General features: G+C 34.5%; 2 protein-coding genes across 4 annotated transcripts; one reads left to right on the top strand and one right to left on the bottom strand.

Moving 5' to 3' along the window:
- Window positions 1-212: 212 nt before the first annotated feature.
- Window positions 213-7492, top strand: LOC306861785 (mitochondrial-processing peptidase subunit beta-like). Of its 3 annotated transcripts, none has more exons than XM_079404264.1 (13): window positions 213-319; window positions 552-668; window positions 1716-1802; window positions 1884-2013; window positions 2092-2290; window positions 3406-3485; window positions 3593-3699; window positions 4921-5064; window positions 5140-5300; window positions 5376-5461; window positions 6098-6186; window positions 7043-7118; window positions 7292-7492. In XM_079404264.1, exons 1-13 carry the CDS (start codon window positions 239-241, stop codon window positions 7354-7356), a joined length of 1422 nt encoding a protein of 473 aa, XP_079260390.1. In that variant the 5' UTR covers window positions 213-238; the 3' UTR covers window positions 7357-7492. The 3 variants fall into 3 exon arrangements, 2 of the variants coding, with proteins under 2 accessions (XP_079260390.1, XP_079260389.1); XR_013783509.1 differs by having other exon boundaries at window positions 215-319; window positions 6999-7118; window positions 7292-7465; XM_079404263.1 differs by having other exon boundaries at window positions 217-319; window positions 7010-7118.
- LOC306861783 (dnaJ homolog subfamily C member 2) lies at window positions 7379-16932 on the bottom strand. Its single transcript, XM_079404261.1, has 17 exons — window positions 16716-16932; window positions 15577-15767; window positions 15422-15497; window positions 14629-14727; window positions 14394-14535; window positions 14236-14316; window positions 14076-14141; window positions 13435-13526; window positions 13239-13360; window positions 12205-12354; window positions 12038-12126; window positions 11870-11939; window positions 10684-10871; window positions 9483-9583; window positions 9293-9403; window positions 8169-8329; window positions 7379-7578 (listed from the first exon to the last, which is right to left on the bottom strand). The coding sequence occupies exons 1-17, from the start codon at window positions 16768-16770 to the stop codon at window positions 7510-7512; spliced, it is 1863 nt and encodes a 620-aa protein (XP_079260387.1). The 5' UTR covers window positions 16771-16932; the 3' UTR covers window positions 7379-7509.
- Window positions 16933-17916: the final 984 nt, after the last annotated feature.

Below are 17916 nucleotides of genomic sequence, written 5' to 3'. Positions count from 1 at the left end.
AAGTGATTTCATATGCATAGAAATTATATTAAATGCTAGTAAAATGTCTACTTCAAACTTTTGTCAAAATGCTAAAATAGCCTGAAAAAAAGTCCTAATCTCAGCTGAACACCTCTGGTGTGACTTTAAATGCAGACCTTGAGCTGAGTCTGTGCCGCAAGCACGTTGAATAACACATGACGTAAGCGTGCTTCTGTCCAATCCGAACGCGTCTTTTCAACAGCGTCATCCAAACAGTATGGCGGCGTCCGTGCAGCGTTTCGGCGCAGCGGGGAGACACTTTATAAAGAATTTATTGAACACAAGAACCATTAACAGGGTGAGAGATTACAAACACATCATTAATATCACTTAGATTTGCCAAAATATTGAAAACCACGTCCTGGCAATCATTTAAAACAGTCGGGTTGAGACTGGCGTGGTTGCTGGGTCTCAGTGATGAAAACGTACATGATAATATAACATGACTTAATTTGATTAGTACTCAGAATCGTATATTTACCTATATATCCTGCTGAGTAAATCATGGTTATGTGATGTGTGTATTTCAGACCGGATCCACTCAGGCTGTCAGTCAGGTGGTATTAAATGTACCTGAGACGAAGGTCACGACCCTTGATAACGGGCTCAGGGTGGCATCTGAAGACTCTGGCCTGTCCACATGCACGGTGAGCTCCCCATCAAAATCAGCTAAATGTGTTTCATCTCAGGTGGCTGATGAATCTGAGTATCCAACATTAAAATTAGGGTGGTGATTTAAAAACAAACCAAACCTTGTGTTGGGGAAATGTCTTCTTGTGACCTATATTTGTGGGAGGTGCCTGAAATAATGATAATACATAATGCATTTATTTTATTGCATATCAAAATAGAGTCACATCTTAATACGCCAAGTGAGTTTTGTCTTTTTGTGCAGAATCAAATGCAATGTAACAACGCATCACAATAAAATATAATCATTTTTACATGCTCTTTGTATCAAAATGTGTTATGCAATGTGATCAACAATAATTTTTACCTCCTTCTTCCCAGTGGTATTTTAGCATTATGTCGTCATATAGTACTTTTGTTAATTTTATTATGCTTAATTTATTTATTTCCACTTTTATTTCCCATTTTGTTGTTTTAACTTTAATTTATCCAAGGAAACATTTCTAATTTTCCTTTAAGTTTATTCAGGCCTTCATTTTTTAAATATTAATATTTGTTTTTTTTTTTATTTATTGGCAGCATTTCTAATTTTACTTTGCTTTTCACTTAATTTTATTTCATCCTTATTTAACAATTTTTTAATATTTAATTTAGTTTAGGCTTATGATAATAAACATGCATTTTCACTTATTTTAAAATGCATTTTCTTTAGAGCAGCTGAATAAAAATGATACACTTAAATTTTTATTATTTTAATTACAGAATACAACTCGCAGTGAAATGAAAACCTCATTAGGTACAAACTGTGCATTAAATATAGCTGATATATTAACTAATAAAAATAATAATAAATGTGATAAAATAATAAGCCATGAAAAATCAATAATAATAAAAAACAAAATAGAATTAAAGTAGAATTGGGAGAAAAAAAAGTTCTGTTAGAGGAAGTAAATGATCACAGAATTTACCCTAAAAATCAAAATATGGAGAATTCTCTATTGAGATGACGAGGAAAAAATGGCCCCATTTTCCTAAATTTCCCCTATTCTGATCACATGATGCAGGTTGGTCTATGGATTGATGCCGGAAGCCGGTATGAAAATGAGCACAACAATGGTACAGCCCACTTCCTGGAGCACATGGCTTTCAAGGTACGAGAAACAATAAGAAATATGTCTTGAATATTAAAACTATGTAGTGTAGAAAGCATCAGATCTGTTGCTGTGTTTCAGGGCACCAGGAAGAGATCGCAGCTGGACCTGGAGCTGGAGATCGAGAACATGGGAGCTCACCTGAACGCGTACACCTCCAGAGAGCAGACGGTGTACTACGCTAAAGCTTTCTCCAAAGATCTGTCCAGAGGTAAACCATCAAACACAAACTCGTCATGACGGGCAGCGAGGCATTATGGGTGTGCTGTAAATGTGTCTCTGTGTGCAGCGGTGGAAATCCTGGCGGACATCATTCAGAACAGCACACTGGGAGAGGCCGAGATCGAGCGCGAGCGTGGCGTCATTCTCAGAGAGATGCAGGAAGTGGAGACCAACCTGCAGGAAGTGGTCTTCGATTACCTGCACGCTACAGCCTATCAGGAAACACCTCTCGGGAGAACCATCCTGGGGCCTTCAGAGAACATCAAGTATGTGTCACTCGTTTACTGTCCTCAGTTAAGACACTAAACATGAACAAGGATAAAATAATAAAAGATAAATGATTAATCACAGTATATTAGGACAGTTTTGTTTTACAAGTTTTCTGAAATGTTGGGTTTAAATATTCAAATGATCTAAATGTGCACTAATTTGCATACATTTTCAATACAGAAAGGCAGGTTAAAAATTCTTGTTTCATTTGTTTCATGTTTTTTTAAACTTAAATATTACTATTAAAGTTAATTTGAGTTTTTATTCATTTCAAATGGGGAATTTCAGTGCTTTAACTTCAGCTTTTGTCTAGCTGTTTTTCATCTAATAACTGTATAATTTCAATTAATAAAAATGTTTTTAATAGTTGGTGTTAGTAAATGTTAGTATTTTAAAAACAGAGATCTGAACATTGGATAAAAACGTTTTTTTGACACATTAAATGGTTTTTGTTTTATTTTAAATCTAATTTATTTACTTATTGATTTTCAGTTTTTGTTTTTATTTCCAGTTAATAATTTTGGTGCTTTATTAAAAAAACAACTAACTGAAATAAATTTAAATTTGTCATCTTATTTCAATTAACAGAGATGCTTTTATAGTTTGAATGATAATAACCCTGCTTTTTAAATCTGAAAATGCATTTATTAGTTCGGCAATACAAGTTTTTTTAAATGTTATGTTTAAATGTACAAAAGAGGCTTATATAATCAAATGTATATTAATTTTCATACATTTCAAGACATATTAGACTTCACTCCATAAATCAAAGTACTGTCAACAGCCTGAAAAAAGCAATACAATTGTGTGTATATATAATATATAAATATATATGTGTGTGTGTATTTTCTTTTTTCAGTTTGAGTTATTTTCATTTAGTAATTTTAGTGTTTCATCAAAAGTAATTCAGTTAGTTGAGAAGGCAATTATTTTATTTCAGCGTTTAAAAATATATATTGTAATTGAAATCTACAGATGCATATAGATCAAATGTAATGAACTCTTATGTATTTTAGGTGACTAGTCTGAATGTTATAGAAGCAAAATTCAGAAAATTGAAACTAATGTAGTGTCTTGCCGTAAACTGTTCCTACATTTTGATGTTCTGCAGAACTATAAATCGAGGCGATCTGGTGGAATACATCACAACACATTACAAAGGGCCACGGATTGTTTTAGCTGCAGCCGGAGGTAAAGCAGCTTCACTGAACGCGTTCGCATCACTTCCTTTGGTTTAGATCTGTTACTGGCTCAGCGTTTGGCCACTAATACTCCAGCGCTGTTTCTCTGTCTTTCAGGAGTGTCACATAATGAGCTTATTGATTCAGCCAAGTTTCATTTTGGAAAGCTGCCGGCCAGATACAACGGAGAGACTTTACTGCCCTGCCATTTCACCGGCAGCGAGGTGAACGGACTTACATCCTTACATTTACACAACACAACTACAATTCATTTTGGGTTAATCGAGCTCAAACTCATGTGACGACCCTTCAGTTATCATAGAAAGTACTTTAGATTCATTCCTCTCTTTGTAAAAATCATGTTGACAGTAATTTCAGTTTCTAAAACTTCTATTGAATTGAGGAACGATTAGTAAAGTGCAATATTGTGCTCATTTACAAGATCTGAATTTTATTTTCAGCAACTGCTAGAATACATTTACATGATTTAAAGTTCAAAATTATTTTTAGTACATTTACTGCAGCACCACTTTTCAAAGCAGTTTGTCTCTTTAAAGTCTGCTCTGATTGGTCAGCTGGCCCAGTCACTCAAAGTCTGGCAAAGCCAGGTTCATAATGTGTTTACATATTAGAGTTAAAGGAGGGGATTATGTGTTTCATTTAAAAAGTTTATTTTTATTTCAGTTTTAGTTTTTATTTCCATTTAGTAGTCCTTCAACATCTTAAACCTAATACAGTTGGTTGCCAAGGCAACATTTCTAATTAAGTTTTTCATCAAATATTTAATTTCAGCCTTAATTCAGTTAACAAATGTTTTTAATAGTGTTTGTTAATGATGATAATCCTGCTTTCTTTACAGCTTGTTGAAAATGCATGTTCATTAGAGCAAGTTTCCTTAAATGTCATGTTTGAATATACAAACGATTATATAATTATTGTATGCACTCATTTACATATACTTAAATTTACATATACTTAAAAATTATTGTATGCACTCATTTACATATACTTCCAAAACAAATCTGAACATTGGATAAAACAAGGGAATTATGTACTTTTGTAAATTTTTATAATTATTTTGTTTTTTTAAATGCTATGTCTGAATATAGAAACCATTATATTTTATTATATGTACTAATTTGCATATATGTCCAGTACACAAATCTGAACACTATATAAAACCAGGCTCAAATTCTTGTTTTATTTTGTTGCAGAGAGGGAATTGAGTGCTTGTGTTTTTATTTTTACAAATATTACTATTTACACTTACTTTCACTAATAAATAGAATTAATGGCAGGACTACAAACGAGGCAGGAGTTTTCTGTAGGAGAAATGAGCTCATTTTAGAGATTACATGCACAGACACACTAAATGAACCGGTAAAACGGCATAATACAGGCACTTTAAAAGACTTAGCTTGAGTTCTGCTCTCGATTCCTCACAGATCCGTGTGCGAGATGATAAGATGCCTCTGGCTCATATAGCCATCGCAGTGGAGGCCGTCGGCTGGTCACATCCAGACACCATCCCGCTCATGGTGGCCAATACGCTCATCGGGAACTGGGATCGGTCGCTCGGCAGCGGGATGGTAGGAGGCGCTTTCACTTAACCATTACACTGAAAAAGAGCCGAAACCCCTCTAACCACACCTGTTTTGCATCAGAACTTGTCCAGTAAGCTGGCACAGATGGCATGTCAAGGGAACCTGTGCCACAGCTTCCAGTCCTTCAACACCTGCTATACCGACACGGGCCTGTGGGGGCTTTACATGGTGTGTGAACCAGGAACCGTAGGAGACATGATACGCTTCACGCAGCTGGAATGGTGAGAGCTCCACCTTCACTGGGCTTTCTATCAAGCTGAAAGATGAGCAACTAACTAACCCCCGGTTTCCTTTAGGATGTCTCTGTGTACAAACGTGACCGAAAGCGAGGTGAACCGAGCCAAAAACCTGCTGAAGACAAACATGCTGCTTCACCTGGACGGTAAGAGCAGCGGCGCGTAATAAACAGGGCTCATGAAGGCAAATTAGGGGCTTTTTAAGATTAATGATTAATGAATGGAAAAGTTTAAGGAGAACAAAAAGAGATCTCCATTACTTTTTATTTAATTTTAGACAAATTAGAATATGGATTTTTTTTACTGTATCTTCTGATCATACTGCAAAAAAAAAAGTGTTGTCTTGGTTTCTAGTGCAAATGTCTTAGCTTTAAGAATTTTAAGTGCAAAAATGATAGGAAATCTTGTTTTGTGGGAAATGTGTCAAAAATATCTGCCAATGGAGTGAGAAAAATAAACTTGATTAAGGGAAAATAAGTTTTCATACCCCATTGACATATTTTTGTTTTAAGCATAAACTCTAAATTTCATTACATTTCTAAAATTTCAACAAAAAAAAAAAAACGTAGTATCTTCATTTTGCATCTCAAGTAAATGTATCATGATGTTTTGCATTGGAAAACAAGACAAAAATACTGAGATTTATTTTTGCAGTGAATGCAAAATTTTATTTGTAACTTCACAAATGTAAGACTTAACTTGAATTTAAGATCTTAATTTGTGGAAGGGCGATTTAAGATTTTTAAAGAAACCCTGAATAAAGCGATCGATCTCTTGTGTAGGATCCACTCCCATCTGTGAGGACATCGGCCGGCAGATGCTGTGCTACAACCGCAGGATTCCTCTGCACGAGCTGGAGGCCAGAATAGATGTGAGTAACACTCAGCCGCATCTATTGCTTTATTCAGACAGTAACTGATTCTCATGGGGACGACTGCAAAAATAAATTTGCGTAAAGTTCGTGCATTCGATTTATTTATGGTGGGCAAGTGAACTCTATGATCCTGCAAACACGTTTATGTGGTCGGTCCAGTGATCTGTAAACAAAATGTCTGTTTTTGCTTGGACACATAATTATTACAGTTTATTATTTAATTTAACAATAGGAAAAAAATGCCCTATTTGATTTGATTTAAGTAAATTGCATTTGCGCTGTCTTCCATTTTCTCTTTTAAAATAATTGGTTATCATAATTAGCAGAAAGAAGTTTTATTTGCATGAGGTGAGAAGTTTCTTATTGCTTGTACAATAATATTTAATTTAACATTTAGCTTATATTTAAAAATAGGAAAATTCACCTGCTGTGGTTTAAATGGTTTTGTCTTGCATTTTAAAAATATGAAAGTTAGCAGAAATAAGGGATAAAGTATGCTATTGCCTGCTATTGATATGCTATGATTTTAATGGTTTTCCATCTTGCATTTTATCTCTCAAAATGATTAATGTAATTTAACAACTTTTTTTTTCTCTCACATTTACATGAAGCAGCTCAACTACTTTCTTAATTGGTGCAAAATTGTGCAAGCCCTAATATTAATGTATATGATAATATTTTAAAATGACTTCACAAGATGATGATTATTATTATTTTTGGGAGGAAAAACACTGACATTCAGGATTCGGACAGCAGTCTCACCCCTGTAAATGTAGAAATGACCTTCTGTCCACATGACATGTTATTAGCGTGTGAACAGGGCTCGTCTCAATGCTGCTGCTCCTCCTCTCAGGCCATAGACGCCACAACCATCAAAGACGTGTGTATGAAATACATCTATAATAAAGCTCCTGCTATAGCAGCCGTTGGTGAGTATTCATATTTTCTCTTTAATATCTGCTATTTTCCCCAGCTCTGCTCCTGGAGTGTCTTCATAACCAAACACCCCTGACTGAGCTCATCAGTCCAGGACCTGAAAGAGAGCAGAGCGACGGGAAACGCTGCTTTCAGTGACTGATAACCCAATACTTATGGTTTGCAGGTCCGATCGAGCAGCTCCCGGACTATAACGGCATCCGCAGCGGCATGCATTGGTTACGGCCGTGAGGAAGAGAAGCATTAACAGTCACAAAAACAAGAGCATTTAATGTGTGCTTTTTCATGTTTATTTTATTATAAAATAAAGAACAACACAATAAAGTTAAAAGACCGTGTGTGTGTGTGTGTGTGTGTGTGTTTTCTTTCCCCGTGGCACGTTTGTCATTTCTTGTTTTTAGCGGTGACCTGCTCCTGGGCGGCTTTCTTAGCCTTTATCATCTCCACCAGCTCCTGCAGAAACACATCAACAGCTGTGTGTAGAGATCAGCCTTTACATTATTATAATATTTAATTATTTATTATTGTTATAACACTAAACATTAATAATGATTCATATTAAAAATGTTCATTAATTACATGGCACCTTCTAAATCTACATTAATCAGCATGCATTATAATAAGAGTGTTACAGACATAAAATGTACATTACTATAATTAATTTTATCAGTTTGCATTATAATAAATGTGTTAATTACAGTATCTTTAAATATGATTATTTATAAAAAAGGCTTAATTACTTTCTAATTTCTAGTCATTATTTGTTCTGTGTAATATCCAAGTAACAGTTATTTTCAATTGTATTATTAATAATAACTGATTGTTGTTTTTAGTATAATTATTACTAATTTAATAATATAAAGGTCTTATTATATACTTGACAACTTATTCTAATTCTACCTTATTAGTATTTGTTATTTCTTTGTTCTGTGTATTAATTCTTGGGCAATGCTGTATGTTGAATTAAGAAAAAAACTAGTTTTTTGTTGTTGTGTGTGTTGCACAAGCCTGTCAGATTTTGATAATGATGCAGAAGATCAAACCTTGTATCTCTTCATGCAGTCTTTCTTGGAGCGTCCGGGCACGGCGGCAGAGATCTTCTCCCAGCGCTCCGCTGTGTTCACCGGGAACGTCTTCAGCGCCTGCTCCAGCAGCTTCTGCTCCTCTGTGGTCCAGGGAGAGGGGTTGGACTCGGTGCTAACAGCTGGGGAAACATTTGTGTTCAGAGCAGGACGGTTTTTGTGACGACGATAAATCGGATTTTAATCATAATGCTACACTCGAATATTTGCCTGCTGGTTATTTATTAAGAAAACATTGGATTTTAATTTGGTATTTGCATTATCTTGCATTGGTAAGAAATCTCCTTTCATGGCTGCGGTTGCCAGATAAAAGTGCTTAACCCCCAAATCTATACATTTTCTGCCCAGTGGTTTTTCCCGACCTGGCAACCATACATATGAGCGCTCTCCATGTCACAGAACAAATGCTGATGAGCTGAAATCACTGGCAAACTTTTTTTTTTTTTTCTCGTGGATATTTTATTAGTTTTTTATTTTTATATAATAAAATTATTATTTTGTTATGTACTGCTCAAATAAGTGTAATACAGCCAGCGTTTTCTTTCTTATGGTCATTTGCGCTGTGTTCTGCGAGCAAATATTCTCTTAGTTTGATCTCATGTTAAAATGCAATAACTAATGAAATGAAAAAGACTAAATCAAGATTAATCTGCTTGCATTATAATAAAAATAATATTATAATTAAGGTATTTTTAATTTAATAATAGTAATATTATTTATAAAAAAGGAAAATATCTTCTTTTATTAATTGTTTGGCACCTTATTGTGATTCTACTTTATTAATCAGCTTCCATTATTATACAAATGTGTTCTAAAAAAGAATTTTTAATATATTACAGCTAATTAATAATATTTGTTCTGTGTAATAATACTTTGGCAATTATAATAAGAGTGTGTGTTATGGATATTATAATAATAATATTAATATATTGGAATTGTACTAATATAAAAATATCAATATTAATAATTATTAATTAATTAAAGAGAAAATATTTTACAAGTATTATTATTTCCTTGCAACCTTATTCTAATTCTACCTGATCAATACTCATGATGAACTGTTTGACGGATATCATGTGACTTACAATCAAATCTCTCTGATGGCACAGCGTTGTCTACGGTCGGAGGAACAGCTGAATGCTCCTTCTTAAACTTCTCAAAGGCCTTTCGGTTAATCTCGTCTTTCTGGTGAGGATCTGCCATCAAGAAACCAAGCAAATGAGCCGTACTACTCCAATCCAGCGTCCAGCATAAGCCCAGAGCGCTGTTACCTACCCAGCTTCTGCAGTGTTTTTGCTTTATTGATGACGTCTTTGGCAGTTCTCTTCACGCCGCTGCTGGAGTGCTGGTTCATGTAGTTGGCGATCACCTCCCACCTGTCCAATCACAGCACACCTCAGTCAGTTTCTTTGTTTGTGCAGGGTTTCTGCAGAGTTTAGTCAGACAAATTTAAGACCTTTTCATGACCATTATAATTTAAAAATTTATGACCTACACGAATTATGAAAAATAACTTCAGACAATAACTTAAGAACACCGGAACAACACTTAATTGTAACATTGTAAAGTAACAATTATTTTATAGTTTACATAGACTGTAGGCCTAGGCTACATTAGAGCATTGGCAGTTGGGAGTTCGCGCGGGTTTCTGTGAAAGTCCTTATGACAAGCCTGTTTGCTGCACTGCCACATGGACCTTGTAGTTCTGGAACGCTCAGACAGAACTACAACAGGCGAAACGAATGAATGCATTTTTGGGGGGGGGAAAGGCGATGGTAGAACCAATGAATGAACAACCATATCAATTTAAGACGTGGCTAAATGTAATTTATGACCTTGTATGGAAAATCCGGACGTTTTTATGACTTTTTATGGCCTAAAATTCTTATTAAATTTAAGACTTTTTATGACTCCGCGGAAACCCTGTTGTGTTTAAAGCCGTTCCAGCTTCTGTGGCTACTTTCATGGCAAGAAATATTATGGTTTATTTTTTTATTATTCATTTTATTTTTGCTAAAAACTTCAAAACTGTATTTGGCTTAACTTGGTTAAAAATCTCTTCAAAAGAGTTAACTGAATAAAAAAAAATTAAATTCTCAATGAGTTAAAAGCAGCACAATCTAATAAGGATAAAGGGACTCGGCAGAGAGAGCATGCTGGAGGATCTTCCCCTAGTATTAAAAACTTGTGTCATCCTGGAATAACGAGTATAAACAATCTGGTCCCATTGGTTAGAAAATTATTTTTCCAACATTGGGACTAATTTCATGGAGCTTATTCAGTGTATATAGCTCCCACTCTGTGTGCCATTGGTTATTAACATAGGAACAAATGATTTTAAATCCATAGGAGGTACAGCACAAATTTAGAGATCCGCCAATGATGCTTCAGCTTCCTCATTTCCTTTGATTCCTCAGGGCACACCTCAGTCAGAAACACTGGATCACCTGTACAGACGGTTTCCATGGAGACTCACCTGGCATTGGTTCCAGCAGGAAACAGGTTGACGGCTTTGATGAGCAGCTGCAGATCTTCCTCGTTCCAGCCTCTGTTATTGAGTCCTCCTCCTCCTCCTGCGCTGGTGTGCTCAGCCCCGCGCGCCGCCTGCTGCGCCTGCATCTCCGCCTCCTTCTCCTTCTGCATCTGAACGTTCACCTCCTGCACCTGCAGCACACAGTCGAGGCTTCAACCACAGAAACAAAACCTCGGAGCAACTTACACGACTATTCAGAAGTTTGGCCTTTTTAAATACATTCAAATTGATCAAAAACAGCAGTAAAGTCATTTATAATGTTGCTAAAGATTTATATTTAAAATAAACGCTGTTCTTTTGACCTTCCTATTCATCTAAAAAATCCCCAAAATATATTATTATTATTAAAAGACTAATTATATTAATATTTATTTTTGTCATTGAAATATTACTGATAATTATTAGTAACATTTGTTTTTTATTTCAAATAAATGTTATATATATTAATAATAATAATACTATAAATTATTTTTAGTAATTATAATTTTTTACTAATAATTATCAGTAGTATTGTTGCTGTTCTTCTGCATAGATTGATAAATTATTAATAATAATAAATATATACAATTTTAGTAATTGTAATTTATTACTAATAATTAGTATTTTTGCACTTCCTATACAAAGAATCCTTTAAAAAAATATATATATTATAATATAAAATACTATTATTATATATTTTTTATTTTATTACTGTTCATAATTATAAAAAAAAACTAAAATAATTGTATTCAAATATTTTTATTAATATTACTTGGCAGCTTATTCTAAACCTACCTTAATAATATTTGTTATCGCTTTACTTATTTTTGTTTGTTATGTGTAATAATGCTTTGGTATTCAGCTTTCATTATAATAAGAGTATGCTACAGATATTATAATATTAATTAATAATATTAAAATTTGTCGATTGTATTATTATTAATAATATACATTATAAGTATTATTATTATTATTATTATTTATAATTCTAATAAATGCTGTTCTTTTAAACTCAAATTCATCAAAAAATCTTAAAATAAAACGTGTAGCAGTTTCCACAAAAAGAGACTTTTTAAAAATCATATGTTTGTGTACATACACAGATTTATATCTTAAAGCAGTGTGGTTGTGTCCAGTTTGTGTTTCTCACCTGTTTCTCTAGAGCCGCTTTACTCTGCTCTTTATTCCCAGAGGTCAAAGCTTCATTCAGCGTCTGCAAACTACAAATAAAACCAATATTTCTCCCACATGCAGCTGTGTTTCAGAGAATCAAGTCACAAGAACAGCAGTAAAACATCATTATATTTCCAAGCTGTACCTGGTGAGCTCCAAGCGGTCGCAGAGTTTCTCCACCTCCTCCATCATCCGGACGCTGTCAGCTTCGTTGTCTGTGAAGTAGCTGTGAGTCTGAGAGAAGCAGAGACAGAGATGAGGACGGGAAGCTCAGAGAGCTGAATGTGTGAGATCATACTGAGGGTTTCCTGCCTTGCAGGTCGTCCTGAGCTTCTGCCGCTCTTTCTTGATGGCTTTCTTCTGGGCTTCTTTCTCTTTCTTGGCCTGCTGTGCCGCCTGTCGCGCCGTCTCCTCCTCCTTCTCCCTCGTCACCCGCGCTGCGTCCTCCTCCGCCTGACGCGCCTGCACACATCAAACAATGAGAGAGAACTGATAGACAATATATACAACCGATTAAAGCCACTAATTTAGTTTACAGGATACTTACATAAAGTACTGAGTAATGTAAGTAACTACCGAGACCCTAATATGGGTTAAGATCATTGTAATGTCTGTGGTAAGTATATATAATATGTACATGTAGAAGTTATACTGCAGAGTTTAGTCAAAAAACACTCCAAAATAATTGGAAAAAAAGAAAATGTGGTTCTATTAACAAAAAAATTAATAAAAAAACAGGCACAGCTATTGATTGATGGTCAAATATCAGTCAATAAACTGGCATAAAAAAAACAACATTAGTTATAAATAATATAAAGCTTTTTTAATTAATTTTTAATTTGGTTTTGGTTTCTTTTGTACATCAACTTAAACTTAATTAAAATGACAAATATTGCCTTGGCATCTAGCAACTTTAATATTTTATTTCAGTTAAGCTTTATTATATATACAATTATTTTTAGTTATTTTTTATATACCTCAAAAAATATTAAAACATACAATATATTGGCGATGTAATACAAAAAATACACGAGTTACAATAAAAAGTTAAACAACTACAAATACATTACATTTGCAATATATATTTATATATTTAAAAAATATATATTTTTATATATTTGGATATATTATATATTTAAAAAATATATATTTTTATATATTTGTATATATTATATATTTATATATTTAAAAAAAAATATATATATATATTCTTTATTTTTGATATATCACTAAATATATTGTATATTTAAATATATATATATATATATACACACACAAATAAAATATGATATCCAGATTTAATGTGTTGATATTTGGTCATTTGAGACGTGTTGAGTGGCACTGACCCGCTCTTTCTCCTCCTGCTCTCGTTTCTTCGCCTCGGCTTTGGCCTTCTTCTCCGACTCTTTCCTGGCTTTCTCCTCCTCTTTGAATTTCTTAATTCGCGGGTCGCAGTTGTAGGCCGTGTCTGCATCACATCACACACATTCACACAGATGCCCACAGTGACATCACGTCTCTCGTGTCTGACCTCATACTTACCAACGAGTGTCCGTATCCTGTTCATCTCTTCCTTCTTCCTCTGAGCTCGAGAGGCTCGGTTCTGTTTCTCAATCCACCTTCTCTCATCTCGACTGATACAAACACAGCAAAATCACACACAAACACCACAAATACAAAAAGGACACAAGTGTTATTTTAGTATAATTGAGAAACTATTATAGTTTTAAATTTGTTTAATTTAGTTTTAATGAAATCAATTTAATTAGTGATTTATTTACAATTGTTAATTTTAATTAATATTTTCTGTTTTAAGATGAATTTTAATTAATTAAATCAAATACCACAAAGTAGAAAAGTGTTATTTGATTTTATTTTGAATTTGTTTAATTTGTATATTTTCTGTTTTCACAATTTGAATTAAATTATTTTGTTGTGTTGTCATTTTTATTAGCTTTTTTTTTTAATGTCTAGATTTTGATTTTTGTTACTTTCAACTGAAAATCAATAAAAATTTGGCACCTAGAACTTTTTTTATTTTTTTCAGTTAAATGTTATTTTATTTTAAGCGACGGGATTTTTATGGTTTAGTTTGTTAACTATAATAACCACATGCAATAATAATTACAACTGTACAAAATACTAAAGCAAAACTAATAACATATGATCAAAGTATTATTTACCATTCAGCTTTTTCCTTTTCCTCTTCATCTAAATATGAAAATTCTCTCCACGAGTCAAAGTTGTACCTTCAGAAACAAAAGGAAAAAATATTATAATTTTTTTGTTCTTCCAGCATTAGTTCGCCTCAAAATCTATGAATAAATGTGATATTTTACTTACCAAAAGGAATAGAAATTATCCACGTCTTCAAAAGACGCGTCCGCAGCTCCCAGACTCGGGATGTGTTTTTTAAAAGACCATCTGATTGAGAAAAATACAGCAGCGTGATCTCCAGCACTCAACCTGAATCATCTGAATCACTCATGTGAGGCACGTACCTGCTGTTCCTCTCAAACACCGGCGCAAACACCTCGAAGAACTTTTCTTTGCCTTCTGCTTTTGAAGGAACCATGTTGTCGAAAGTGGGATCCACGCTGTCAAACGCTCTCCGCTTCACGGGATCTGACAGGATCTCCATTGCTGCGTCATACGAGAGCAGATAAAGGACCTCAAGACTGATCTCAAGACACAAACACCTTTATTTCACTTATAATAAAGCCATAAAGTCCAAACCTTTTGTTATGCATGTGAAATAATCATTATCGCCCTTCACAATCTGCTCTCCTGCAGCTTTCCGCTTGTCCGGGTGATGTTTGAGGACCATGGCTTTATCTGTGAGAACAGCAGCATGTCACTGCAAACTATCTTGAATATTTTATAGTCTCTTCTGCTCACCGAAGATCCATTTATTACACAGTAAAAAATATGAAATAGTTACAATTTAAAATAACAGTTTTCTGTGAATATATTGTAAGCTGTACTTTATTTCTGCTGTATTTTCAGCATCATTACTCCAGTCTTCAGTCTCACACGATGCTTCAGAAATTTTCAAACATTTCTGATTATCAATATTGAATTTTTGTGGAAAAAACTATTTTCAGGATCAAAAGAACAGCATTTCATTGAAACATCAAACATGTCTTTACTGTCACTTTTGATCAGTTTCATGCATCCTTGATGAAAGCATTCATTTATTTAAAATTAATTAATTTTTCTGACTCCAAACGTTTGAATGGTAGTGCATCATTGGGCAGCACACAACATTTTCAGCATTAATAAAATTAGAAATGAGCATTAAATCATGTGACACTGAAGACCGGAGTAAAAATAAATTACATTTCACATTATATTCACAAAGAAAAGAGTTTATTTAACTTAATATTTCACTTTTTACAGTATAAAAGCAGCCTCGGTGAGCAGAGGAGACTTCTTTCACAAACACTTAAAAAAAATTGTAACTACAAACTCTTGAGCGGTATTCTACAAAGATTTTGAAACGCAAAAACACACACAAAGTGAAACTTACGAGCAGCTTTGATCTGTTTCTGGGTTGCTTTGTACCGGATGTGTGCGAGACTTAAAACGGCGTAGTGATCTTGGTTCTGTAACGTTAAGAGAAGCGTGTCAATGCATTCAGTTCAGTCTCACGGCTCTGACACAGAGACACGTCTCTACACACACCTTCCAGTCTTTGGGGTCCAGTGTCTTTAGCATGGGATACTCCTCCAGCTGCAGCTCCTCATCCTCCTCTTCCTCAGACAGCTCCTCCTCTTCCTCCAGCTCTTGAAACGAGGCCGACACATTTCTACTCCTGCGCTTCAGAAACGCCTCGAACCAGCGACCCACAGGCTCAACCTGAACCTGCACGGAGGCTGAGACAAACACACAAGGCAAGAATAACAGTATTTTCTTCTACGCTTAAAACAAACAGAATATTGAAGGTCATTTCAATACATAAATTATATTCATTTTATTTAGTACTTTATTTATCTTTCCCACCCCAACATATAACAGTGTTAAAATTACGGATATATACATATATATAACTACGTCACAACTGTTTTCAACTATTTGAAATGTTTATTATCAAAAATTATTATTATTTATTTTTTCTTATAATTTATCTTTAACTTTCCCACCCCATCATATATAACATTTTATTTTTAAAAATTATTTTTTACTGTATTTTAATATATATATATATATATATATATATATATATATATATGGGTAGTTGACAAATAAAAATATGACTGTGACAGCAAAAATGAAGAAAAAAGAAAGCTTAACATACAAATAACATGAGAAAAAGGTATCTTCATTCTAGCAAGTTTATCTTCAATGTTAGTTATTTATTTACATTTTTCCGTCACACTATAGGACACATTATATATATATATATATATATATATATATATATATATATATATATACAGTTATTAGTACAGTATCTGCTACTGTTCATAAAAAAATAATCAGGGAATTTTTCCACAGCCATCATTCTTATATAAAGAGTCCATCTTATTAAATGCACATTTGCTCTGTTTTTCAACAGCAAGATTACTTTTTACTGTATTTTCATTATTTTGAGAGGGTTTTAGACAAATAAGTAAAGAAGTTTGGAGACAGAAAGGGTGATGATTTGTTTCTAACTGCGTCTTCATTCATCTCAGCTCGCAATGATTAATGTGAGCGACAGAGCATGACAACACGACCTAATCACAACATGTGAGCATGAGAAATCTTTCCAGTATAATGTGTGTTTAGTGCAGATGAGTGAATGTGAGCGGGATGATGCGGATCATTACTGTCACACTCACCGGCGACCGCGTTATAAAGCACCGTAAGCTGCCCGTCTAACGCCTCCTTCAGCATCTTCACTAGTTCACACACACGGATGATCTAAAGAGCTCGCATTAGCGTGAAAGATCGGCTTGATTCGGGGATTTTGAAGCCGCTGTTTCGCTCGGGTCTGCCAGATCCACATGGGCCTGCTACAGGACTCCGTGTTACACTCACAGCCTTCCGGCGCGCTGCGGCGCGCTGACATATGGTTCCGTTACCGCAGAGCTTGCAAATCAATGTAAAAAGCAGAATAACATTCTTCTGTACGACAGTGCCTGACTAATATGGCACTAATTCATTTTTAGATGTATTTTGTATGCAACAATTTGTAAATAGGCTTAAAAACGAGAATTAGGCGTAATTTTCTACAATTCTTACTCATTGCTGTATAAAATAAAAAAGTGAAATCAGTTGGTGACTTCATTGTGTTCAAACTGATCGTTTCTAAATAATATAATGATCTATATCGTGAATAATGTGACATAATATACTGCAATACAGTAAAAATACTGAAATACTACTTTGTAAAATTAAATAAGCATGAATTAAAGAGTGCAACAGACGATGGCGCTATTGAGTATATCTTCTCAAGGGACAATACTACACAAATGAAACTTGGATATATTTTAGAGTAGTCAATGTGCAGCTTGTATAGAAGTACAAATTTACTGTCCTCTAAATATAACTCAACATATAACCATTATTGTCCAAATAACTGGCAACAAAAATGAGTACACCCTAAGTGAACACATCAAAACTGTGTCCAAATTATTTAGCTGGGGCACCATTGTTATCTAGCACTGCATTAATCCTCCTGGGCATGGAGTTCACCAGAGCTGCACAGTCTGTTGCTGGGATCCTCTTCCACTCCTCCATACTGACATCACGGAGCTGCTGGATGTTAGACATACATGTTCCTCCCCAGAACCAGCTGCACTCATGCAGCCCCAGACCATGATACTACCACCACCATGCTTGACTGTAAGCAAGACACAGTTTTCTTGGTACTCCTCACCAGGGCGTCACCACACATGCTGGACACCATCTCAGCCAAACAAGTTTATCTGAGTCTCACCAGACCACAGGACATGGTTCCAGTAATTCATGCTCTTGGACAGGTTGTCTTCAGCACTCCTGCAAGTGTTTGCAGGTTTTTTTGTAAGCCAGCTTCAGAAG

This window comes from Barbus barbus (genome assembly GCF_936440315.1).
Source record: "Barbus barbus genome assembly, chromosome: 42".
In the NCBI taxonomy this organism is placed as follows: Eukaryota; Metazoa; Chordata; class Actinopteri; order Cypriniformes; family Cyprinidae; genus Barbus; species Barbus barbus.
The sequence above is the reverse complement of the archived record's forward strand: the minus strand, read 5'-3'. Positions and strand labels throughout refer to the sequence as shown.

Coding starts and splice junctions, on each gene's coding strand:
- LOC306861785 (XM_079404263.1), top strand. CDS start 239: ATGGCGGCGTCCGTGCAGCGTTTCGGCGCAGCGGGGAGACACTTTATA. Junction 1,803..1,883: donor TGGAGCACATGGCTTTCAAG/GTACGAGAAACA, acceptor GCTGTGTTTCAG/GGCACCAGGAAGAGATCGCA. Junction 5,462..6,097: donor CATGCTGCTTCACCTGGACG/GTAAGAGCAGCG, acceptor TCTCTTGTGTAG/GATCCACTCCCATCTGTGAG.
- LOC306861783 (XM_079404261.1), bottom strand. CDS start 16,770: ATGCTGAAGGAGGCGTTAGACGGGCAGCTTACGGTGCTTTATAACGCG. Junction 15,498..15,576: donor TGGACCCCAAAGACTGGAAG/GTGTGTGTAGAG, acceptor TTAACGTTACAG/AACCAAGATCACTACGCCGT. Junction 14,317..14,393: donor GTGTTTGAGAGGAACAGCAG/GTACGTGCCTCA, acceptor TTTCTCAATCAG/ATGGTCTTTTAAAAAACACA.